Source organism: Calypte anna, chromosome 18 (assembly GCF_003957555.1).
Source record: "Calypte anna isolate BGI_N300 chromosome 18, bCalAnn1_v1.p, whole genome shotgun sequence".
In the NCBI taxonomy this organism is placed as follows: Eukaryota; Metazoa; Chordata; class Aves; order Apodiformes; family Trochilidae; genus Calypte; species Calypte anna.
Window position 1 is genome coordinate 3,686,533 of NC_044263.1, and position 24,253 is coordinate 3,710,785.

Sequence of the window (24,253 nt, forward strand, 5' to 3'; positions counted from 1 at the left end):
AGGAGGAACTAAAGGTAGCCACATCACAGCACTTACAGCACAGAAATGACAGAAGCAGGAAAGTATTCACATGAAAAATCATGGAAAAATTGTTCACCTGCTTGCTGGTTAACTGTTAGAGTACCATATGAATAACAAATGGCAGTACTTAGTTGAGGAACTATCATAACATTACAACTAAGGAAAGCTCAGTCTTAATGTGTGTCCAACCTGTAAGTCTACACAGTATTAGCTACAAAATGGTACTATTATTGGTACAATGAGACAGTCACTATTTAAAAGAGGAAAACTCTTAATTAATACAACTTGCAGAATATGCTGAGTTAAAAGTACATGCAGTAAGGTTTTTAAGTATTTATCCCAATAAAAGTAGGGGTCCAAAACCAACATACCAATGAGTTATGCAGACACCAAAGGGAGAAAGTATTTACTTTACTAGGGGCAGTGGAGTAAAGCATCCTTACAGCAGCAATATGATCTTCAGAAAAAGCTACAAGGCCTATAGTTTTAAAAGCAGAAATTAAGATCCATTCACAATGTATTAATTTTATGTGTAGTATCATAAAAAGCATGAATGTAAGACACTAAAAAAAATTCTCTCCAGTGTTTTGTAATTATCTTCATTAGATAAAGAAAAACAGAAGGCAACTTGAGTGTAAAAGCACTGCCTGGCAAAAGAGTTTCATCTGTTAGACTTGTGTATAAAGCAAGATGAAAAGCTAACAGAAGATTTGACACCAAGGCCCACTCAGCACATTTGCAAGCCAAATACTGCACATCTGACAGGTGATCAGCAGGTTTCAGTGATCAGAGAGAACTGCTTCTCATCAGAGGCTTGGAGTTATGGTCTTAGAACTACTAACACTTAAAAAAAAAGTGCCTGATAATTTGTAATGGTTAAACTAAGGCCATTCAGCTGCAATTCATGTACTGGCTGTTACAGTGCTTACATGAGCCATTCCATTACCCCAAGTCTGAAGCAGAGAGAATGTAGTATTTTAGTTGTACTGTATTTGTGGATTGTTAAAAGACAGTACAGAATAAAGCCACGTGAAGTACTTGAGGGCAGCTAGAAAACCAAGACTTTCAAGACAAAGAGCCAAAATGCTCAATATTATAACTAAGCAAAAAATGTCCACTACCAAGAAAAATATTAGTGGAACATGAATTGATATTAAAATGTTGATAAAATTTCTAAGCTAGCCTGAAAGAGGTATCCCCATAAATCAAATTGCACAGGTAAGGCTTGAGGCTGGAACATGTATTTAAAGTTGACCTGCAAATGAAAAGTTCACCAATCCTTTTCTCCCTTGTTGTGATGAGACCAGGGAAGCTCTTACCTCCCTTCCCTCCAACATCTCCCTCTACATTTTAGTTCTTATTATAAATATAGCACACTAACAAGGGGATACTAGACACTGAGAGACTTACAACCTTTACCATACTCTCATAAACAGGTAAGTGACTAATTCACATGGGCAAGACCTCTCTGATAAATAATGAGAAGAACTGATTACAGTCTCTCTTACTCTTAGACACTTTCTATTAAATGGCTCAAGAAACTCAGCCAATATCTGATCATAGCACTTAAGAGACGGTTCATCTTTCAGACTCTCCCAAGATCTGAAATTCTGAACATTTAAAGTAAAAATAACAGCATATTACAAATTACTCTTGCTCTAGTCTTTTGTACACTGGTCAAACTGCTTTTTTGTCTTTTGCAGGTCAACTTCAATACAACATCAACTGGAGGTCACTCACCCATGTGACATGCACCTAAGCTTCTAGAAATCTTAATCTAAAAGATTCCTGAAATTCATATGCCCATTAAAGAGAGTCAGCCAAAGAATGAACTAACAGGACACATCCGGCACTAGGATGCATCTTAGGGCAATCACTTCTACAGCCTACAAGTTCCAGGACTAGAAAACATTTAAGATTTATGAGGACAAGAAAGCACAAATAAAGAAACGTATGCATTAAGAGAAGTCACAACCAAGAGTTAAGATGTGCCTCCTGCAGCCTCATTTTTGAGGAGTGAGTTAATAAGTGTACAGGTCTTTGTCTACTCAGATGTGCAGCTAAGGAGTGACTTAACTTTTAGAACAACAAATTCAGATCTTATCAAAACAGCACCAATAATTGTGTTTGTTACATCAATAGCTACCATGGCATGCATCTGTACAAACCTTTCAGGCAGTTGTCCACATCTGGTCACGAATAAAAAGGCATATAAATTTTTATCTTCTTTTATTACAATGAAGTTTATAACAGTACAGAAAAGTCACACGACCTTAGTGGGTCAGTTTACTTAAACCCTGGAACAGGAGTAACTCTAAATACATTAAATATTGTTACAAGTTCAGACTTAAATGTACAAGTAGTTGGGAACAGTTACAGCCCTCACCAAACTATGTTGGGGACGTGAAGTCCAACAGCACTTGAAGTGCTGTGAAGGCATCATTTCACAAAGAGCAACATAATGTCACAGAACTTGCCTTTAAGGTGGTATGTTCATGTAATTCCAGCGCCTTCACAATTTAACGAACCATATTTACTATACTTCACTTCTAAAAACCTAGATGAAACATGAAAAAGAAGCCATACAGTATAAATTGCAACATCAGGAAAACTTCCTGTTATTATTCCAAATAATTTTTTTCCCATGTAAAATAAGAATGTCCAATAGCTCCTTGCATGTGGGAAGGTACTTATTTTTTTTTTTTTAAAGTCACAATGAAGCCTTAATTGACGGAAGCTGGGCTATATTAACAGCACAAGATGAGAAAACGTTTAATCTCCAAACCTATTAGAGCGTCTGCAGTAGCATCAGTAGCGGCCACCCTGCGACATGACCGGAGGTCTCATTCCCATGGGAGGTCGAGGAGGTCCACTTTGATATGGGGGCACCATCGGGGGGCCCTGACCGTACGGAGGCATCGCTCCAGGAAGATACCCTGGCATGCCCTGGTGATGAGCACCATACTGACCTATAAACAGAACATTTAAGATGCAAAGTGGTATGAAGAGGAAAAAAAAGCCCTTGATGCTCTGTGAGAACTGCTCAGCAGTAACTAAAACATCTGTTATCATTGTTTTCTGCACAAATCCAAGACATAGCCCATACTGGCTTCTATGAAGAAAATTAACAATCCTGTCACAAACCAGTACATACATCTGAGCTTCTGCCATGATCTAATCTGTGTGAAATGTAACAACTGCAATATATTATCTGCAAAGACTTAAGATATCATAAACATATGACTGAGTATATGCCTTTCAACAGGTGATTCCAACCTCTTCAAGGTCAGAACAAATTTATTGAGATGTAATCATTGTTCTCTTGTATTTTGCAATATCCACTATGATGCTGACTTCCCATATTGGTTTGTTTTGTTTTGTCTGTTTTGTGAAAAGCTTCACCCTCCCCACTGGTATACATCACTGTGAGTTTTAGAAGAGTTTATAGTGAAGGCAAATCTTTTCAAGAAATAAAAGCTAGGGAATTATGATTACCATGAGGTGGCATGGGAGGTCTCATTCCTTGTTGTGGAGGGATTCCTGGCTGTGGTGGCATCATACCTCCAATTGGTCCAACTGGTGGATTACCCAAGGAAGCTTGTCCTGGTCGAGGAAGATTACGCTGATATTTAGGCAACTGTGCCCTTCTCTCTTCCTACAACCAGGAACAGACAGACAACCACAACACATAGTAAGACTCAAATGTACCAAACTAAAGAGTATAACAAAGCAGATTACAGATACTACATTATTTCAACTACCCTACAAGTTCAAAAACTGCTAGTAGTAACATTATACAGCAGCATCAGGATTTCCCCCACTTCCTTCAAAATTAATGTATTAATTCACACTAGAATCTACCATTCTAGCACAAATTTTCCTCCCTCAGCTAAAGAAAGCCTGTTCCTCATACCAAGTTGAGAAAAAGGTAACAACAAATCTAAAGCTATCTGAACTGAAATTAAGGTTGCTTTTATCCATAAATCTGAGTGTAAGAGCACTGAGACTACTCCAACCTTAAGTCTTTTGTCCTAAACTCATTTGCTACACCTATTTGATTTGACATCAAGGTCTATTTTGGGGTCAGTAACCTATCACTACTAAACTAAGGCTGAGATCCTGTGATATTCCAGTCAGCACTTTGCAACTCAAGTTCTCTCAATACTTGGTTGTTACACCAGCCAGGCACAGTCTGTACTCTCACCGTTATTAAAATACACATAACGCAGAAGAAATACTATTTCATCAGCCACATCAGCAAAAACAGCATTTTTCAATATGACAATGAAAATCTTTTAACTTACCAGTGATATATCCTCATCTGGATGGATCAACTTACTGGTTGCACTGGTTGTTGTGAGGGTTGCAGGCTTACTTGTTATAGATGTAGCTGGTTTAGCTGCAGTACTGTTTGTCGTGCTAGTGGTTGAGGCTGTAGACTGCGTGTAAGCAGGGAATGTAGGTTTTGGGGGTTCTGTTGTTGTTGCAGGTGTAGAATTCAAAGGTTTGAAATCAGTACCAACTGGACCTGGAACAGCTGCTGCAGCCTGTGGAACACAAGAGATAGATCAGTATTTATTTCTCAAAGCATAAGAAAACCTATATGATGTCTGTTAAAACTCTGAAACTTTCCAGTAAGATACATAATTAAAACAAGCTTGACAAAAGTAAAGTTCAGCCTTATTGCACACTAGAGCAACTGAAAAAAAGACAAAATAAACCCCAGTATATACACATATACACACACACGCACACACACACACACACACAGAGGAAAGTCTAAAATTGGCAGGTCAAAAGCCACAACTAGAAAAAAAGGAAAACCAACAAAACGTCCCCTCCGCTATCACAATTTTTATCTAAAAATACTGAGTTTGGTAAATGCCTCTTTCCTGATTCACTGTTCCATTAACAGTCTGTAAGTATAAATTCACGGTTCTCACTAAATAAAATACTTAAGCAACCATTAGAGTCTGGCTTAAAGTGTTAGTCGTTAAAATTAGGTATTTAAGAAATATTTTAATTAAATATTTAAGAAAGCTCTATTGTGTCAGCGTTTAGCACTGTCTCTATAAAAACACTGCAGTATTTTTCATAAAGTACTCTCTCTCTCTATGGATCTTTGATCTCGCTGCTGAATTAAGAATCAATATGAAAGGCAAATACGAGATCTACTACAGATTCCAGGATGTCATATTTCCTGTATTTTTCTTATATTAGAAAAGTTTGCTTTACCAGGCTCTCTCTGAAGATGCAATACTCTCCAAAGCAAGCTTTGGTTATGAGAAAATGCTTTTGTTTCTGGTCACGGTACATTTACAATTATCTGAACTTTCTAATCAAAAGAAAGTATTTAATTTTTGCACACAATGCAAGTTACAGGATTCCCTACATTATGATGTACTATATTACACAACATAAACTAAAAAGCCTTCACCATGCATCAAGCTAACCACTGCCCACTAAAATGCATTTAACTGCTTTCATGCTCTTTTAACCCTTTAGAACCAGGATGCAGCATTTCATTCTTTCACACTAAGAACAATTGGGCACTTTGGTATGCTTATTTCTAGTGAGATGCAACTCGCAATCAAGGACTCTACAGTTTTTCCAGCTCAACATAATGAGGAATGTAACAGAAATTATCTAAAGATGTTTAGTCAATTTCAGATTTTTACAGAACGGTCCAAAGGGTTAAGTTGCAAAGCAATTTGTTTTTAACTGTGACTTCCTGCGTACTTGTGCTGTGCTAGGAAACAGAGCGTTAGAAGATGCTGACAGACTTTCTGAATTGGAGGAAGCTGTACTTGAGCTTGTGACAGGTGTCCCCATCTGTAGCATAAAAGAAAGGAAATGGTGAAAAGTCTCCAAACAAATGGGTGGATAGTAGCCAGATGAAAGGATTTCTTACGCTAAGTCCTTTCTTACTAAAGGACTGTGCTTTTGTAAATGAGTACTTTCCCTGCAGAAGTCCAAAATGCAAATTAGTACTCTATGAAGGTTTCTGCAACATACTTCAAAGCAAGTAAAAACTTCAGAACAAGTGCAATCAAAGGGCAGAGGTCACAAGGCACTACCAATCACCCACTTCCCTCCCCAAAACCTCTGAACAGATTTTTACTACCTTAACTTATTCCTAAACTTTTTAAAAGTAAAAAGCCTCCTAATTCAGGCAATGGTTATGCAGTTTAACATGACTACAGAATAAATTAGTACATCTATAGGTAGAGAGCCATTATGAAAGGGAGAGAACAAGTCATGTCAAGGTTTATACTCTGGAAATTTTAGGTAAAGTTCTATGCAATCAGAATCCTGTAGCTGACTAACACGTCTTCACCCACCCAAAGCACCCTTAAAACAAATAACTAAAGGGATTAAAAAAGTGTTTGGCCTACTCCTTCCTTGCCCACATGCTTACAGAACTTCTGCCTGGTTTTATAGTTGTTGTAAGACAAACAAAAGACTCTTAAAACTCATTCAAGCAGTACACTAAATTAAACATAAGCATCAACACAAGCAAGAAACTTAACCAGTCCTTTCTTGGGTCTCCTCAATAATAAAGAGTACACACTGACACGATTTGAAGAATATAAGGAGAGATTCCAGGCTATGAGCTACCTTACCTGCCCTGCACTTGGGAAGAGTGGTTTAGTAACTGGAGGCTGAGGGGTAGGTGCTGATGCAGCAGGAGCTGGAGGTCTGTTAAGAATGCCCGGTGCTGTAACAGGCTGTGCTTGGGTCATTGGAGGCATTCCAGGTCGAGGACCAACAGGAGGTGGCATACCTACAAAACACAAAGTAACACATCAGGCTGGAGGGATTAACAACACCCCTTACAGGCTACTGTTAACAGTGTTTCTTAAAGTCTCTCAAAGAAGATGTATTAAGGCATCAGTAAAATAAAACATGACAAATGTTTGCAGTCAATAAATGTCCATGTACAGGCAGTAACCTCACACTTCAGAGCAATACTGAATTGTATTTTCTATAGAGCTTCAATTGCAAAGTGTGTGCGCTCACAACACAATTAAAGCAGTAACTGTTTCCAGGACACGGTGTTTATGCTGCCAAGCACGCCATAAAGGCCTTACAAAATCCAAAAGATGCAGCCATTATGAACAGTATCAGAGCTGTGACCAAAACAAAGATCAGCTTTGCTAGGGGTCTTTAGCACAATGGAACAATGACACAAGTTTACTTTCTGCAGCCTTTTATCCAACAGCCCAGATCAGTTCTATTGTATTATTGTGCAGAACCAGGCTGTTAACATCATATCAATGACATTTGTCTATATCAATGGGAAACCAGAACATCTCAAGCCATCACAGTATGGCTGCAGGTCAGGTGCAACACTCAGAACTCAAGGCTGTTAAGAGCTGCACAAACTTGAGAAACATCTCTCCTAGCTATGGTAGGAGACCAAACTCCCACTTAGTTTCTTCACACAGCAGGTTCATTTCTTGGATATTTCTTATTTCCCACATTTTCAATCACTATGATTTTCCAAGTACAGCCACAGACATTAAGAAAGGGATGAAGAGATACTAGGCAACACAAAAGCCAGAGAAGGTGCAACAGGAACAGGAGAATGTATTCTAATTTTTACTTTTAAAGTGGTACCAAATAATTATTTATAATCAAAAGCCATAAAGCCATAAATCAACTTCAGCTGTGCACTACAGTAGCTTCAATGGCAATCAATCCCCACAAAGGCAGTAGCATAAGTCTGTATAATTCTGTATAGAAATCTTAAATCTTAGTGGAAAGAAATAAATATAATTTTGCTCTCACCATAGTACGAGTTCGACAACCCTGACCTACCTGGTGGCATACCAGGCATAAGGGGGGGTATTCCTGGCCCAGGAGGCATCATTCCACCCATAGGCATCATCCTAATGAACAGAAGATAAGCACTGGTATGAACACTCATGATAAACTTTTAGGACAATTGGCACATACCTGGATCAGATAAAAATTTACGGTAAATAACTTCTCAGAGGCAATTCAATACCAGCTGTCTCCACAGTTAGAAATGTTTTCCCACAGCAAAAGAAACACCCAAAGAAACAAACAAAAACCCAAGAAAATCCTTAAACACCTTTTATTTGAACTTAATTCCTCAAGCTTTCACTTCCATTATTGCCAGATTTCCAGAACTGGTGTCTGTTAAAATCTCTTTCAAGCTACTAGTTTCAGCAGAGTGTTCAAGAATCTGATCTTGGTACACTCAGAAAAACTGTACATTGTAAAACCAGCTAACTCCATCACACTGAATGTCTGTACATCTGCTATTACTCTTTTCTGACACCACAAGTCTCTCTGTGGTTATATCACCCTCATACTATTTTAACTTATTCTCCTCCTAGTAAACTGCAGAAAACCTAAACCTGTAAAGCTATCCACAAAAGACTAATAAAACAGATCACAGGATAAGAAAGCTCCTGGAGTTTGAATAATATTAAATATTCCCTATACTAATAACAGAGAAGTGGGATTTTTTGTTTTACTTTTAAATGAGAATTTATTATAGTAAATTTTTCCTTCATCTTAAAAACAGGTTTGGGTTTTGTTGGTTTTTTTCCCTTGCTATTGATGCCTGCAGAAAATAAGTGGTCTGTATTTCCTAATAGAAATGTTGCACCTAAATAACTCCTTTTATCTTCATCTACTAAATCACACTACAAATGAATAAAAGTTCCCCATGTACACTATATACATAAAACCCTTAATATAAGCAAACTCCTCCAGCACAGGGCTGCAATTCCATAAAAAGCTGTTTAAAACACTGTTTTAAAACTAGAAAGCTGCGTAACAAACCAAGTGGAGCTTAAGTTTGCTTCATTTTTTGCTGACACTTGAAGCTGGATTAGTGAAACAAAATAAAGGAAAGCTTAGTACTTAGTTAGCAAGAGAAGCAGATACATAGCAGGCAAGTGCACCCCAAAACCCCGCTAAGAAGTTTCTATTTGTATGATAAAGTCAAAAACTTTCACCATTGCTGTTCCAAAATCAAGACAAATTACCAGCAACAGAGGAGCATTCATTCTGCAAAGCAAATCACTACCCAGTCTTATTTTATTTTTGTCTACCATGGCCACAAGATAAAGACCCAGTGCAGAAGCAGAAACGAGAAGGAACATAGCACCCTTGCCCTTATTTTGGATTAACAGTTGGAGAAGGCCAAGTCAGCTTTGCTACCCATCTTGACAGCTACCTTTTAAGACACACACACAAAAAAAGTGCAGCATGCTCTCTGCCTGCTGCCACCAAAAAAATAACCTGAGAAGCAGCAGGAATAGTGCCAAAACTAGTGTCACACTGGCAGCAATTTTGCTTTCCTAGGTCCTAATTCTTCTTTGCTCATTTTTAAACAAACTATCACCACATAAATTTTAGATTAGAATAGCTTAAAGCATGATGTAACACCACCTCCCTTCCCTGAAATTTCACCAAAATGCAAGTGAAGTGAGCTTTTGGCAAATTATTTTATCCTTTACTAGATCTCATCACATTAGCCTAAGCTTACAGAGTTTAAGGAGGACTAAGTACCAGCAAGCCTGGTAGAACTCCGCTCAGTTTCCATCCAGAAAAGGTACACCCATAATGGGCATAGACAAGATGTTCAACTATTTCATGATTTTAAATTCAAAGACTGTTAAAACAACATTTATGTCTCAGTAGAGAACAATGTTTCAGGAAATTTTAGAACTTAGAAGCAAAGTTCCTGCAGTATGTCCCACAGTGTAAAACACAAAGCAGAGCAAGTTGTGCTCTAGTTCAAGAGAGGTTGCAAGTCCCTAGGGATCTACTTCATTACTACTTTGTAGAATGCATTTTTCAAAGTTTTGTAATATGCATTCAGGTAAAGCACAGAAACTTGGAATTATACAGTAACAAAACCTAACTAGACACTTTCCCAAAATTCTTAGGCAATATTCAGAGGTTTTCAGTAAGACAATTTTACACTTATAAAAAACATGACAAAATGGCATAATGAAATGTACCTAGAATTACATTAATGAGATGCTTACATGTTTCCACCACAAAATGACTGCATGTATTTTCTCTGTTGATGTAATCTGTGAAAATTTATGACAAAATCAAAAATCTAACTATGATTTTCCAAACACATTGTGACAGGGTACGGTGTAAACCCCAAACAAGCACAAAATCCAACAACTTACTTTTGCCCAAAGTACAAGAAAAATTAAGCTATCAACATTTTTTTCCTGTTAAGTTGATGACTGCTAACCAGAGGCACAACATAACGTGCAATACACAAAGGAACAGCAGTTCACAGACGGCTCTAAACCAACACAAAGATTTTAATTACTATACTACTACTCAATAAAATTAAGAAATAGGCAACATAATTTATACATAAACTCATAGCTAGGTCATATTTCTAATGTTGGTTTACAGCCATCCAGTTCTTTGGTTAGTCTTATATTAAGGTTAGAGTGTTCACATACATACACTTTTCTTTTTAGTTTTACTTTTTCTGTGACAGTTTAAAATGCAAAGCGTGAACATGTAATATGAAGTCTTTCTTGCTACTCACCCAGGTGGCATTCCAGGCATCACTGGAGGCATTCCAGGCATCATAGGTGGAACACCTGCCATTAATGGTGGTATACCTAAAAAGAAACACAAATTTCAAACAACTCTGACAACATCAAGTTACTAACAAAAATCTCATCTAATACAACCAGACTGGATAGATGCTATACAGGAAGCTGTAAGAGATTACTTTTTTGAAATAACACTGCTTACAAATAACACAGTAAAAACGATTAATTGCAAATCTGACTTAGATTAATTGTTCTCAGCCATGTACATTTTCTTAGTAGTCCCCACAGAATATACCTCATCCTTACAGAAAACATGTAATTAAGAACAGTTTTCACTCATTGACATTGATGGAAAGTCTCTCCTCAATATATTTGTAGCCTGTGTATAAATTGCCTGGTCTATATTAGCAGCCTATAGATATGCAGCAGCCTTTCTGCCCTGTTTCCAAAATATGGCTATAAAATACCACAAATAACACTTGCCAGACTTACCTTTAAAGTAATAACCTGCCTTACTACCACATTAACATTCCTTCAATCTAGACACAAGCATTAATTATTTAAATCTACTTCACACAGGAAGATGTGTGTGCACACACAGAATGGAAGAAGGGAAAAAAAACATGAAGGAACTGCTTATGTGCACCTCACAATAAGATTTTGTGACCTCTTAACACCCAGTGTCACAAAGGACAATCATTATTCCAGCATACAAACTAAAGTTTTTCTTTAAAAATAAAACCTTATAAAGTTTTTCAGTAACACCATCTTACCTGGAGGCATCCCTGGGGCACCTGGCACAGGAGGCAAACCTGGTTGTGCCATTGGGGGAATGTATGCCTGCTGTGGCTGAACTTGCTGGGGTTGAAATGAAGTTGAAGCTGCAGATTCATCATCTTCATACTCATCAGAATCATCCTGTTGCTTCTTTTTCTGGCTCTCTGTTAGGTAGTACAATGTACATGGTCACACTGCAGACAAATTATATTCTACAAGTTTCATTTCATCTGGGATATACAAGTTGGATTGAAAACAAACTTTAAATCATATGTTTTAAAATTAAAGAGAATTAAGTGTAAGAAAAAAAGTGACCCTACATATGTGTACAAATAATAAAGGGATAAAAAGTGACTTGTAATGACCCACAACACAAATGGGGGTCTTGCTTCACGACAGCCTCATGCCTTCTGAATAAACTGAAGTAATTCAAACATATGTATACCTAAAGAGCAAAGAAATCTAAGTATTCAGGCACCCACCAGGCTTGTATCAACCCTGGCCTTTCCTCCCCTTATGCTGAGAAGTAAAATCACCATCCCCGTATTTGTTAGGTAACTGTTACAGCTGCACTAGGACACATTTCTGAACAAGAAAAATAGCTCTCAGGCTTCAAAGAACGCATTAAACCCAACCCTTACTCTTCTGAGAAGCAAGAGGTGTATCACACAGCTGAGTATCACTAAGGAACAGCTGAGGGGAGTAACAGATAATGAGCAAATTAACACTTTACCCTGAGTTTTTTGTTCAAGTAACCGCCTCCGTTCCTCCATATCTTTTTCTGGAATGCCCTCCATGCCATAAATTTCCAGTTCAATGTCTGTTCTTCCAGGAATAGCATTTGGAACAGCATCTATAGTTTCTTTATGTACCTAAACAAAACCAACCAAACAAAAAAAGCCTTGTGACCACAATTCTGGTTAGATTCTACAAGTTCTTCAGCCAGTTTCAAGATACAAAGGAAATACCCTTAATGGAAAGAATCTCTCTGGCCAAGCATTTCCTTGTTATGTGATCCCTAATCACTGTTGGCTACTATTAGCTTCTAAAAACAGTTTACAAAAACTTGTCTTCTGAATGCCAAGACATTACACATCCTTCACTCCTATATCAGATCTCTACTGCATACACTCCATGACTGCTAACACAGTAGGGCTCCTCATTCAGAAACAGCCCATTACTGTCCTTTTTCTCATCAGTTTTTAAGACTCCAGAAGCACCAAACCCACATCTTTTTAAGGTTATTATTAACTCCCGTTTTAGAAACTTAGGAAAAAAGCTTAGGTAATTCTGAACCTTCTTACCTGCATGCAATGTATGGCTAAACCAGGTCCTGTATACAGTTTCTTATGACATATATGACATTTAAAGTGCTTTGCTTTTTGATGCTGTATAAGGATTTTTTCATCATCAAAATCCCTGTTACAATACCTATTGAAGAGTGTTAAGGAAACATTTGAAACCAAAAGTGACTTTCCAAAGAACAATAAGCTACTGAGACTCATTCTTCCTCAAGCAAAAAGCAGCATAAGAAGCACCTCTAAGCATTCAAAGCATGACAAATCTGAAGCCAAACCTCCTCCTCACACCATCCAGCATTTCTCTCTTCAGATGGGTACAAAATGGGCAAGATTCCTGCACACAATCAGAATATTTTAATTCCATATTTCTGGGTACAAGCCTGTCCACTTCTAAGTTATTTCAAAGTGGACCCCTTGCTTCTCTGCATACAACTAGATACATTAAAGAGGAAATTGCCTTTAAATCCTCAAAAGGGAAGTGAATCTAACTACTCAGAAGTACATATTTAGAAACATGTGTTACTAACATTCAATAAAAGGGAATAAAGGTTTAAGTAAAGATGCTCTTCCTTTTTCAGTCATCCACCCAGCTATCAATTGTTACCACACTGCACAGCTTGCTGCAATAATGAAAGAAACATTTAAACCTAAGATATTTCTGGACATCTATGGGACAGAAGATGCAAGCAGCAATTTCCTTTCTGCAAAACAGAATTAGTATTTAAGTCAACACTTCAAACACGTATTTACAAGCAACACAAATACACAGTTGTTCTTTAGTAGCTGTTCCCTGTTAAGGCAACTTGTCCCTCACTGCCACCAAAACTTGAAACATATTAACAGCTAAAATAGAAGCACAGGTGCCTTCCAACATAAAACAGCAAAAGATCTCAGAATAGCTTTTAAATTTAATAAACGATTCTAGATTATGCAGACATATTTTAAAGAAAAAGTAAATCTGCAATCACCTCGCAGGGAAAAAAAAAAAAAAAAAACGAAAGAAAGAAAAAAAAACAAAAAAGAAAGGAAAAAAAAAGAAAGGAAAAAAAAGAAAAAAAGAAGAAGAAGAAAAAAAAGCAGATCATGAAGAAGTGATGGAAGAAAAACCCACCGGTATTTCTGCATACTAAGAAATTGTACGTGACTTTGATGCAGCAATTATAAATTTGAAAGCCCTCGCCCACAAAAAAAAAAAAAAAAAAAAGGAAAAAAAAAGTTTTCAAAGGGTCTTTTTAAAGTACATCTACCTTACTTTTTCTGAAATAATTGTATTAATTAGAGCCTTTTCTTCTGTTGACCTCCTACCCCCGCGAGATAAAGGCCATTCTCCATTTTCTCCACGACCTCACTACAGGAGCGCCACAAGACTGGAGGAGCTGCGGCCTGCCCAGGTTTTTCGGATCATCGGTTGAGGCCGAGGCCTCCAGCGAGGCAGGCGGCAAGGGACGGAGTAGGCCGCGCGGAGGAAGGGAGGAGGGGCAGAGGAAGGGCACGGAGCAGGCCCCATCGTCGCGCCGAGAACAGAAACCAGAACGGACCAAGAATGGAGAGGTAACGAGGGTGGAAAGAAGGAACAAGTCCCATCCCAGGACAGCCCAAAAGCCGAGCGGAGAACGGGACAGGACGGGACACAGACCCGACTAGGCCAGGCCGCTCCCCTCCTTCACCTCACCCGCCTCGTCCTACACAGAAGGATACCAGCACCAAGGCTTCAGCTGCTTCTTCTTCTTACGGCCCATGACGGCGGCGGCGGCAACCCCAACCTAGACGAAAAGGAGACAGCCGAGTTGTTCCCTCCTGAGCAGCGATGCCCTCAGCAGCCACACCGCGGACGGGAGGGAAGCAGCCACAAAATGGCCGCCACGATCCCTCCTGGCGCGACCGCCTCCGAGCTCCCAGCCTGCACCGCGGCGGGCGGGCGGGCGGGCGGGCGGGCGGGAGGGAGGGAGGGGGCTGCCCACGTGACTGGAGGCTGCCCCTGCCGCTGGGCGGTGCCCTCAGCCGCCATTTTGTCAGAGCTGCAGGGGGGGGATGGTGCTTCCCGACTCCGTGTTTCATGTCCAGGAGAAGCGGGTCCTGGCTTATCAACTAAATCAGAGCTGGACAAGAGGCCCCAGCTCGGAGAAGACCTGCTGGTTTCCTGCAGCAGCTCAGCTGCAGGGCTTGGCTGCTGTGCGAACTGCCTGATACTTATGAGGCTTAGCTAGCACGTGTGCTCCTTTAGCAGAAAAAAATAAAATAAAATTCAGAAGCAGAGTTGGCTTTTAAAAAACAGGCAGCACAGCTAATCTTGTCCAAAGCGGTTTGAGTGGGTCTCGCCTTTAAGTCAGTAAGCAGCCTTTGAAGTATTATATTGACACAGGTACTATCGTATCTATATCGCACTTTTCAGTGAGTTACATCAACGCAGCAGTTACAGCAACAAGAGCTATTTCAGCTTTACCGCGCACAGCTCTGGTTTGGATGAGGATGTGGCCTTTCGCACCCTGACCGGTTCGAGCTCCCCTGCCCACTCATCCCCCACCCATCACCCGGGTGCAGGGCGCGGTCTCTCCGCGGCCGTGGTTGCCCCACGCCGGGCTGGGAGCAGCTACAACCCCACCCCTGCCCTTCCCTTCCATGCCCTGCCCTGCCCTGCTCTTCCATGCCCTGCCCGGCCTCGCCTCCGGGGCGGGGAGCACCGAGCGCAGGCGCGGAGCTGCCGGGCAGCGGGAAGGGGGTGAGGATGCTGCCGGCGCTGGCGGACGGGGATGAGCGGGAGCTGGAGAGCAGCGAGGAGGGCGGCGGGGCGGGCGAGGAGCGGCGGCCGGAGCGGCACGGCAGCACCTACCACAGCCTTTACGGCTACCGGAGCTGCAGGTGAGGGGACCGGAGCCTGGGGAGGAGGCTGCGCGCTGGGCCCGCCCTGCGGGGAGGCAGGTTCCAGGCCTTGTCAGTTCCCAGCGGCTTAACTTCCATTAATTCCCCCCTTTCTCCCTCTCCCCGTCTCCCCCCCAAAATTTTTTCTTTCATCCCATAATGTCCCGGTTCCCAGCTCCTGCTTTACAGCGCCTTAAAGCCATACCTTTCCCCACCGCAGTGGTTTTTCCCCGGTCTGTGTAAAGCTGTGAGATCAATCCAGAAAACGCCTTTGATTTGCAGAGCCTCGCAGCAGGGCGGTGGGGATGGCGGTGGCGGTACCGGTACCGGCAGCTCGGCGGCAGAGACCCCTTCCAGCCAAGACTTCAGGTAAGGGCACAGTGCAGGACAGCGAAACTGCCCCTGACACAACATCCTCAAGTCTTGGCTGTGTTGCTGCCCGGTGCACTTCCACAGGCTCTGTAACGGATTATTGCTCTGTATTACAACTAGGGAAACACAGCAACAAAGGGGGGTCAGTGACTCGTGGGTAGCTGCTGGGGAGTTGGGCATCAGCTGACATGGCAGCTCCGGGCTGCTGGGCTCGCAGGAAAGCGGTTCTGATGAGCCAGAAGCCACAGGGCAAATTACCTGTGAGCCAGAGAGAGGTCACAGTGGTCCCGCTTCTAGAAGCAGGTTGCGTTCTGCGGTTGTTCAGAGAAAACACTAACTTTTTCTTTTTGCTAACATTTTGTTTTTTAAAGCCTCTCCCTGCTGGACACAAACTTACCAGCTGAAGCCGAGACTGAGTTGCGCAGTTTTATTGCCAAGCGTCTCACTAAAGGAGCCCTGTTTGAAGGAATGGGAAACGTAGTGTCAGTGGAGCTGAGGTAAATTTTGAAAAACATTTGTGAACAAAAAGCTGTAGGAAACATTGACAGCGTCAAACTTCTTGCCATCTAGCTACTGCTGCTTTTTGCACTTACTTATTGTGATATATCTGTAACAAAGGTGGTATTTTCTTTTTTTTTTTTTTTTTTTGCACAGCATACCAGAATGTAAAGTTGGTTGTTATTACTGTCGTTTCCAACAAGAAAATCTTCTAGAAATGGCAGCACTGGACTCAGATGTCAACACTCCAGAATATGTGGTTTGTTTCTTAGGTGGCTCAGAGAAGGGTCTGGAACTATATCCTTACCTTTATCTGTGTGGAGAGGGAGGTAATGTAAAATTTATATCCTCATGTTGCCTGTTTCCTACTTGAAATCAGCCTGTTTGTGCACACCTTCCAGTAACTGCAAGTGTCAGTAACAGCCACCTACTGAAAGGGAAAAATACAGGTCTTAACTGATGCATCTTATTGTCCTTAAGAAGATACTTTCAGACTTGAGCTGGACAAATACATTCAAAGCCTGAAGATAAACCTTGTTTTGGAGGTAAGGTGTAACTTTTTTTAAGTGGTGAAAATTACTATTTATGCAAACTGATTACTAAGAGAATGTGGTAGATTTAGTCTATAGAGACAAAACAGCTATTTCAAATACCAGTGAGGAAACACTGTGAAATACTTGATTCAGTGTAGTGCCAGTGAATGTCTGAAGTGCTATCAACCACACAAGTCAAGTGGAAAAAAAAAGGGAGGCAGCTATTTTTTTGTGCCAGTCATAAATCTCTTAAAGGTCAGATTCAGAAAGAAGAATGACTAATAAAAGGTAATGGTCTACAGAAAACTTATCAATGTCATTGTAGATTCTTGGAACTTCTGAACCATAAGGAGGGATTTTTAGTGGTTTTCTCGTCACAATTTTTTAATGGAGATGATGCATTTCAAGTCTGTCTCATCCCATCTGCTGTTGCATGGTCTTTGCTCAGCATACACCATAACGTAACAGTTCTGTCTGCCTCAAATGTGAAGCCCTTTATTGCTGATATTCCACATAAGTGTGGCTTAAATGTCAAACTCATTATTTTAGCCTACTGTGATTTGAACTTAACAAGGCTCTGACATGCAATTATTTTAGGTTGAAAGGATTATTAATATGCTTCTATTGGTGTAGAAATCTAATTTGAAGTTAAAGTTGCAATGTTTCAACTTGTTACAGCAAAAAACCTTGGAGACCCATGTTAACCCCTACTTGAGAAGCTGGTTTGAGAATGCCATATGCCCTATACAGAGAGTGGTACAGCTCTTCCAGGAGAAACTTGCCTTTTTATTACATGCTGTAAGTGTATTTCAAACTGAATAACTAAAAAAGGTTCAGAAGGAATTTCAGTGACTCCATCATGTCTAAAATGTTTTCTTTTCCTCGTTTGTTTTTTTTTTTTACTTCATGGCAAGTACTTTTTTCCTGGCTTTACTGCTAAAGGAAGTACACAGCAATGTCTTCAGTCAATTTTTACAGTTAACTCATTTTAATTTACATACTATTGTCCAAACTGAAATTAGAATAAAAAGTTAGAAACAGCATGAGACTGCTGTAATTCCTCTGAACCAAAATGAGTGTTACATTGGCTGTGTGCCTTGTGTAATTCACTGGAAAATTAGTTCTGTCTCTGGTCCCTGGGTTTGAGGAGGTTTTTTCGGATGGAATCACTAATAGAGTATAATCAATGGATTCTGAATGCAGAACCAGCTGCAATTACTATAATATGGAATATTCCCTTAGCTTCTACCCTTTCTCTGTAAAGAACACTTTTTCGAGTACCACATAATTCATTTATTGCTAATAACTGTAATATAGCAACAGAAGTAATATGGAATATCAAAATGGCATCTAGCTGCCTTTTTCTTTTATTTTTTTTATTTAAGGCCTTGAGTTATACTCCTGTGGAAGTAAAAAATGCGGATGAAAAAACAGAAAAAGATATTAGCAGGTAAAGATACTTTAAGAACAACCTATAGTAGCCTGTTATGCATGACACCCTCCTGTTCCTGCTGTTCAAGAGTCATAAAGCAGCAAGTGTTTCACAGGAGCTTTTTGTGTCAGGTTTCTGGCAGTTGCTGGTCTCCAAGGACTTGTTCAGGAAGGCACGATGACATCCTTGTGTATTGCCATGACTGAGGAGCAGCACAAGTCAATGGTTGTAGACTGTAGTGGACCTCAGCCTCAGTTTCATAATGCAGGTGAGATTAAAACTGAATACTTCAGATTACACACTTGTCTCCCTCAGCTGCTGAGAGCTGAGGACATTCAGAAGCTCATAGGTTCATGCCTAAAGAGCTTGGATTCTAGCTGGGAGCTACAACACTTATTTTCCTATGAGGTAGCAGCCAAGTTTATTTTACCAGATACCCTAAAACTTTGGTTTGAAAATGTTTAATAAGAAAATCCCCAGTGCATGTAGTTTGCAGACCATGAAACTATGATTTGTACACTACAGAGAAGCTGCAGAAGTTTGTTTTTTTTCTCCTTGTTGTGTTTTGATAAATGTTATGAAAAGGGATTCAGCAAGCATAACAGAATTTCATGTAACCACTGTAGCTATGTTTGCTTTTCTCTTCCACCCGTATTGTTTTTTGCAAGATTTATTTCCTGGTAAAGGTGTCCTGTTGCCAGTTGTTACAGGAGAGTGATGAAACCAGGTGAACACAGATCTATGGTTACTCTGGGCTCATTTACTTTTTCATATCTCTTTTCTGTGTTCCTGATGTAACAGGAAGCAACAAATTCTGTGAGGACTGGATGCATGCTTTTGTGAATGGTGCTGAAGGGGGAAATCCATTTCTCTTCCGGCAGATTTTGGAAAACTTTAAATTGAAGGTATCTGTTCATATATGGTAAAAGTCTTTGATAAGGCATCAAGGTTATTGAGAGAGAAAACATTCTTTTTTTCAGCAAAGTTGATGGTTACTTATTATGGCTGTTTATATATCATTAACTGATTAACCCTGAAGTTTTAAGTTGAGGAGTCACTCACTGTAGTTGACAAGACCCAACTGTAAAGTAGCATGAAGGTTTCTTCAGTGAGTACTCAAAAGGAATGTTCTTATATTTAAAACTTTTTTTTTTTCTCGTAAAATACTGTTCATTTAAGCTGTGCATACACAGCATCTTGTAATTGGGTAACATGGATTCAGTAGTTAACACTTCTTAGGTGATCTGCCATAATGAGAGAACCCTTGTTACAAGTTTGGGCACTACCCAGGTGTGGTGGGCATGCATTTTGCATTATAATAATGGTGGCAATATGCATCAAAGACAATGCTAAGTTCTTACATTACTCTTGAGTAGTCATTTAAAATTCCTACTGGAAATGCTTTCGTTTCTCCTGCTATTCTTCCTTCACTTTCCCAAGTGTTTTCTTTCCCTGTAAAAGGATAAGAAATGCTCTATTACTCTTCCCAGGCTATTCAAGACATTAACAACCTGAAGAGGTTCATCCGCCAGGCTGAAATGAACCACTATGCCTTGTTCAAGTGTTACATGTTTCTCAAGAACTGTGGCAGTGGAGACATCCTTTTGAAGATTGTTAAAGTAGAACATGCAGAAATGCCAGAAGCCAAAAACGTAGTGACTGTCCTTGAGGAATTCATGAGAGAAACATCAGTGGCTTGAAATGATTTTAATTATTCTGTACTTGTTCAAGGGTATTGTATAAATCATTAATTTCTTCTGTGCAGCTCAGTTTCACTACTGCAGGACTTTTAATTTATATTTAAAAGTATTACCTAAGTAAAACCTAAGTTGTGGTTTCATCTGCCTTTCCTCTTTCTTAGAGAAAGTAGTTGGAGCTCTTTTTAATGTGTAAATATCCAGTTATGCAAACTCCTACATACTTTTCAGTGCTTACCAGATTCTTTGAATGACTTACTCCTTTTCTGAGGAAATCAAGATATTTCATTTTTACAGTCTTTGCACACACAAAAAAACCAACCCAAATCCCTCACCCGGCAAGCATTTCAATGTTTTAAGTATTTTAAATCTCTTTTAAATTATCATGTTTAATCATTAAGATGTGGTTACTTTTCTTCTAATATATAAAGAAGCACGAACGTGTGGATAAATAATTGTAAATGAACTAATAATATTTGTTCATGTAAGAAAACATAGGAAACAAACCTGTAGCTAATTCCTACATTCTACGTTTAAAGTGGAAGTTTGCTTTTCTGGTACTAGATAAACAACTTGCTGGTTGGTGTGAAACAGAACTGCATTAAACCTGACAAGAGTTCTAGGAACCAGTCTGTATGTATGCATTCATACACTGGAGGGACATGTTAAATTCCAAGGCTATTTGAGGAATTTTCATTGTTTTGTGTTGTGATCAAGACCTTCTTTGTATGCTCTTAGTACCCATCTTGCATAACTCTAAATAATCGTGTTTTTCAGTTATGGAGATGTAAACATGAAAATTTTCAAATTAAATATTAACTTCAAATTAATAGAAGTTTCTTCAGAAATTGAAGTAAACTAAGTTCCCAAGATGGGAACAATTATTCAGACCTTATTATTCCCAATTATTCAGACCTTAAAATATTTCAGCAATGAATTCTTACCCACATGATAGGACATTTAGACAGCAGAATCCTTGAAGAAAATCTGGCTACAGCTGGAATTAAAACTCCTGAGGCCTCTGAGTGACCATGTAAGGAAGGACTATTTCTGCAAACCTGATGCAAGAAAAAGTTCTTGTTACTTTTCTTTGCAGCAGAGGCTGGTTGAAGGGCTAACAGGGCATCAGAACAATTCTCCCTGAAACAGTAACTTTAACAGTCTTGTTCAAGTTTGAGTGACTGTTTTGCTAGTGCTGTATGCTGATAATAAAAGTTGAATGCTTTCCTGTGACCCCACTGTGTTGAGCCTATAATAAGGTTTACAATAAAACATTCAAATCCATATTGGTCTGCCTACATTAAATTGCAGGAGTGTTGTCCTTGATGTCTCCCATTTAAAAACCTTTATTCACACAATGCAGAGGAGCTGGTAGGGTAACATGCAGGAATCTGCAAGTGTCACTGACATCTGAGGTAACATGGGGCAAAGTAAAAGTAGTTTGAAGATAAAGCAAGCCCCTTCAAGCATTTTCAGGAGCTCTGAGAAGTAACAATACTTTCCTTCAGAATGTTTTATTCAGAGTGAGTAGAGCACCACTCAGTAAAACATGTCACCCTCTGTTGCTCTTGCACATCTTCAAGTTGGAGCACTGATGATTGTGGAGTATTTTGCCTGATCAGAAGGCAGGGAAGAACTCACCACTCAAAGAGAAGCTGGATGTAAAGAACAGGTGGCTGTGAGCTGGTTGGAGTGTAAGAAATCACTGCTCTAGTCCTGACCAGTTCCTTGTGCCCTCAGCTGGTTGGACCACATCCTCATGGGACCAGGTGTTTTACAGTGAGGAGGTCTCTCCTAGGCACAGCAATGCTTGTGATAAACTTTCCCTGAGATGCAACCACAGCTGCTTTTCCCTGTCTTCATCCTGGAAGTCTCAAGAATAAACCAGATGAAATGCTGAAAAACCTGCATTACTTCTTAGCTGACCCAAGCTTTCTCTTGGCTGTTTTTTGACATGTGGTGTAGAACAGCTCAATTTTGTTTAAACAAACAAAACAAAAACCAAACACCAAAAAAACCAGAAAACAAACAAACAAACAAAAACACCAACAAAAAAAATTTAATGGATTCTGCGCTCAAACAATATTGTTACAACAAAAATATACAGAATGTACACGATACAAAAATATTTGGAAACATACAGTAGCATCTTATTTTGCAAATATCAATTTATTTTACCAGCCCTTAACGGGAAAGTATCATTTGTTCAGTATTTTAAGGCAGAAAATTACATTGTCTAGTGCTTTGTGTTTAACACTTGGATGTGTTGTTAGCTTTAGTAGGGCATTAAAAGAAAAGCTGCATAAATCTTGCTTTATTTGCAAACTGAATGGACACTGTGAGGGAGACAGCCATTGACTAACATATCTATTAAGCTCACTGGAAATTAAAGTATTTTGCAACTTGAATCTGACCTAGGGAATATTTTGTGCTCTGTGTTTTAAAGTACCCTGAAGTAGAAATTTTCTGTCCTACTACTGGCATTTTGGAAATACTTCATTAGAAAGGTTTTCCAATTAAAAGCCAGTGATTAATGGTGACTTTAAAAATAGATTTACCTTTAAACAAGCTTGGTTTCTGTCTTATGTGTGATTCTTTCTTTACAGAGCTGAAAAATGCAGTTTTCTGTTCTAGCCAGCTCTCAGCATCAGTGATTGCAGAAGGAATTTTTGAGCCATCTCACAGAGCACTGCAGAACAGCCACTACTGTAAAAGAAACAGAACAGCAGCAATGTTTGAAGAAGCTAAAACCCCAGAGGCACTTGGCCTTTGTTCTCTAGATCCCAGGTTTGCCTCCAGAGATTGCTGGTGTTGAACTGCATCCATATTCTCCAGCTTCACTTTGGGTAAAGCCCATGGATGGAGTTCCCAAAACAACTGAGATGAGCTTGAATCTATGTAAACAGGTAGACTTTGAGCTCTTCACTCACTGAAGCATGTGTGAAAGTCCTACCCATGATCCTGTGAGACTGATATTGGCACAAAACAGCAGCTGCCTTCTGAGGTCAGCAGAGCTGTTATTTTAGTACCAGCTCTGAACACGTCCATACCCCCAATTCAAATCAATCTAATCCCACTGAAAACATCTGGGCAGTACAAGCCATCAGAGGGAGCAAGGTCTTGGGATACAGAATCCCTGAGCTTTGTTTCTAGTCCAGCAGCCTCAGACAACAATAATTTTCTGGCTCTCCACTTCTCCATTGATAAAATACTTCCTGCTGCTAAAGGAGCAAGTAGTGAAGAATCACAATATGCCATGTAAGTGCTAAGATTCCTCATCCTCTGATGGGGGAAAAAGTGACACGAGATGTTGTGTTAAGAATTCAGCAAAAGTAAATTCATCAGCATTTTTACAGCTCCTCTACACCTCACTCAGAGATTGCTTCTCCTAGCTTCCCCTCCCACTAATCTTCCCCCCTCTTCCTTCCTGTGTTATTACCAACGTGTGCAAAATTAATCTCTACATGTCTCTAGGCATCTAGAAATAAAAGGTGCAATTTGTAAGCCCTGTGGACTTTGATCTACCTGGTTCACCCCCCTCCTTCTTTCTCCCCACGGCTGTTCGAGCCCCCTGCCCCTCCTCTGGGATGAAAGGCATCAAGAGTCTCCCAGCCAAACCCTCTCTGCTCGGGCCATGCTGCCAGCAGGTGTCCCTGAAGGATCTGCAACCAGCACCCCAGGCTCTCCCAATCTGCATTTCTGCTCCCTACACACATCCTCTCTGGGCTAGTGCTGCAATATATTTACTAAATGGGAAGTACAGCACAGAAACGGGTATTTCTTTTTCTATTTTTCCCCGGGTATTGTCTCCTCACTCAAGGACACAAGCATAAAATAACTTCCTCTGACATTCACTGCTCAAATTTGTACCTTGGTAACAGTCCTCACCTTTTGCTCTAGCACTGCACGTTTGTAAGGTCAAATAGAATCACGTTTTATCCAACTGATGTAAAATCCTGGCAGAGGCTGAAATAAAGCCAAAACAATCACCAAACCCAGTCCCTCTGAGATTGGCTCCTGCAGGAACACGTTGCTGACTGAGACAAGTTGGAACCACAAGTGAGCAGGATGGAGAATATTACATCTCCAACATAAGCCAGCAGCTTCAAGGACATCTGGAGGTAAAAGAAAAGCCTGTTTGCTATTAGCTCTGTGGTGCTGCAGCACTGTGGCACTTCTGAGTGCAGTACAA

General features: G+C 39.9%; 2 protein-coding genes across 10 annotated transcripts; one reads left to right on the forward strand and one right to left on the reverse strand.

Moving 5' to 3' along the window:
• Positions 1–871: 871 nt before the first annotated feature.
• On the reverse strand, positions 872–14,586 carry ZNF207 (zinc finger protein 207). Of its 9 annotated transcripts, none has more exons than XM_030461537.1 (13): positions 14,369–14,585; positions 12,674–12,800; positions 12,103–12,241; positions 11,366–11,533; positions 10,583–10,658; positions 10,053–10,100; positions 7,843–7,913; positions 6,645–6,805; positions 5,761–5,853; positions 4,326–4,568; positions 3,517–3,676; positions 2,807–2,990; positions 1,915–2,578 (listed from the first exon to the last, which is right to left on the reverse strand). In XM_030461537.1, exons 1-12 carry the CDS (start codon positions 14,407–14,409, stop codon positions 2,830–2,832), a joined length of 1,488 nt encoding a protein of 495 aa, XP_030317397.1. In that variant the 5' UTR covers positions 14,410–14,585; the 3' UTR covers positions 1,915–2,578; positions 2,807–2,829. The 9 variants fall into 9 exon arrangements, with proteins under 9 accessions (XP_030317399.1, XP_030317397.1, XP_030317396.1 ...); XM_030461536.1 differs by having other exon boundaries at positions 7,813–7,913; positions 14,369–14,584; XM_030461540.1 differs by lacking the exon at positions 10,053–10,100 and having other exon boundaries at positions 14,369–14,586.
• Positions 14,587–15,355: 769 nt separating this feature from the next.
• C18H17orf75 (chromosome 18 C17orf75 homolog) lies at positions 15,356–21,345 on the forward strand. Its single transcript, XM_030461756.1, has 10 exons — positions 15,356–15,529; positions 15,812–15,898; positions 16,273–16,398; positions 16,556–16,696; positions 16,887–16,944; positions 17,611–17,730; positions 18,318–18,382; positions 18,496–18,632; positions 19,166–19,269; positions 19,855–21,345. The coding sequence occupies exons 1-10, from the start codon at positions 15,396–15,398 to the stop codon at positions 20,062–20,064; spliced, it is 1,182 nt and encodes a 393-aa protein (XP_030317616.1). The 5' UTR covers positions 15,356–15,395; the 3' UTR covers positions 20,065–21,345.
• Positions 21,346–24,253: the final 2,908 nt, after the last annotated feature.

Coding starts and splice junctions, on each gene's coding strand:
- ZNF207 (XM_030461536.1), bottom strand. CDS start 14,409: ATGGGCCGTAAGAAGAAGAAGCAGCTGAAGCCTTGGTGCTG. Junction 10,101..10,582: donor ATGCCTGGAATGCCACCTGG/GTGAGTAGCAAG, acceptor AAATTTTCACAG/ATTACATCAACAGAGAAAAT. Junction 5,854..6,644: donor TCTTCCCAAGTGCAGGGCAG/GTAAGGTAGCTC, acceptor TTTATGCTACAG/ATGGGGACACCTGTCACAAG.
- C18H17orf75 (XM_030461756.1), top strand. CDS start 15,396: ATGCTGCCGGCGCTGGCGGACGGGGATGAGCGGGAGCTGGAGAGCAGC. Junction 18,383..18,495: donor ACAGAAAAAGATATTAGCAG/GTAAAGATACTT, acceptor TTTTTGTGTCAG/GTTTCTGGCAGTTGCTGGTC. Junction 18,633..19,165: donor GCCTCAGTTTCATAATGCAG/GTGAGATTAAAA, acceptor CTGATGTAACAG/GAAGCAACAAATTCTGTGAG.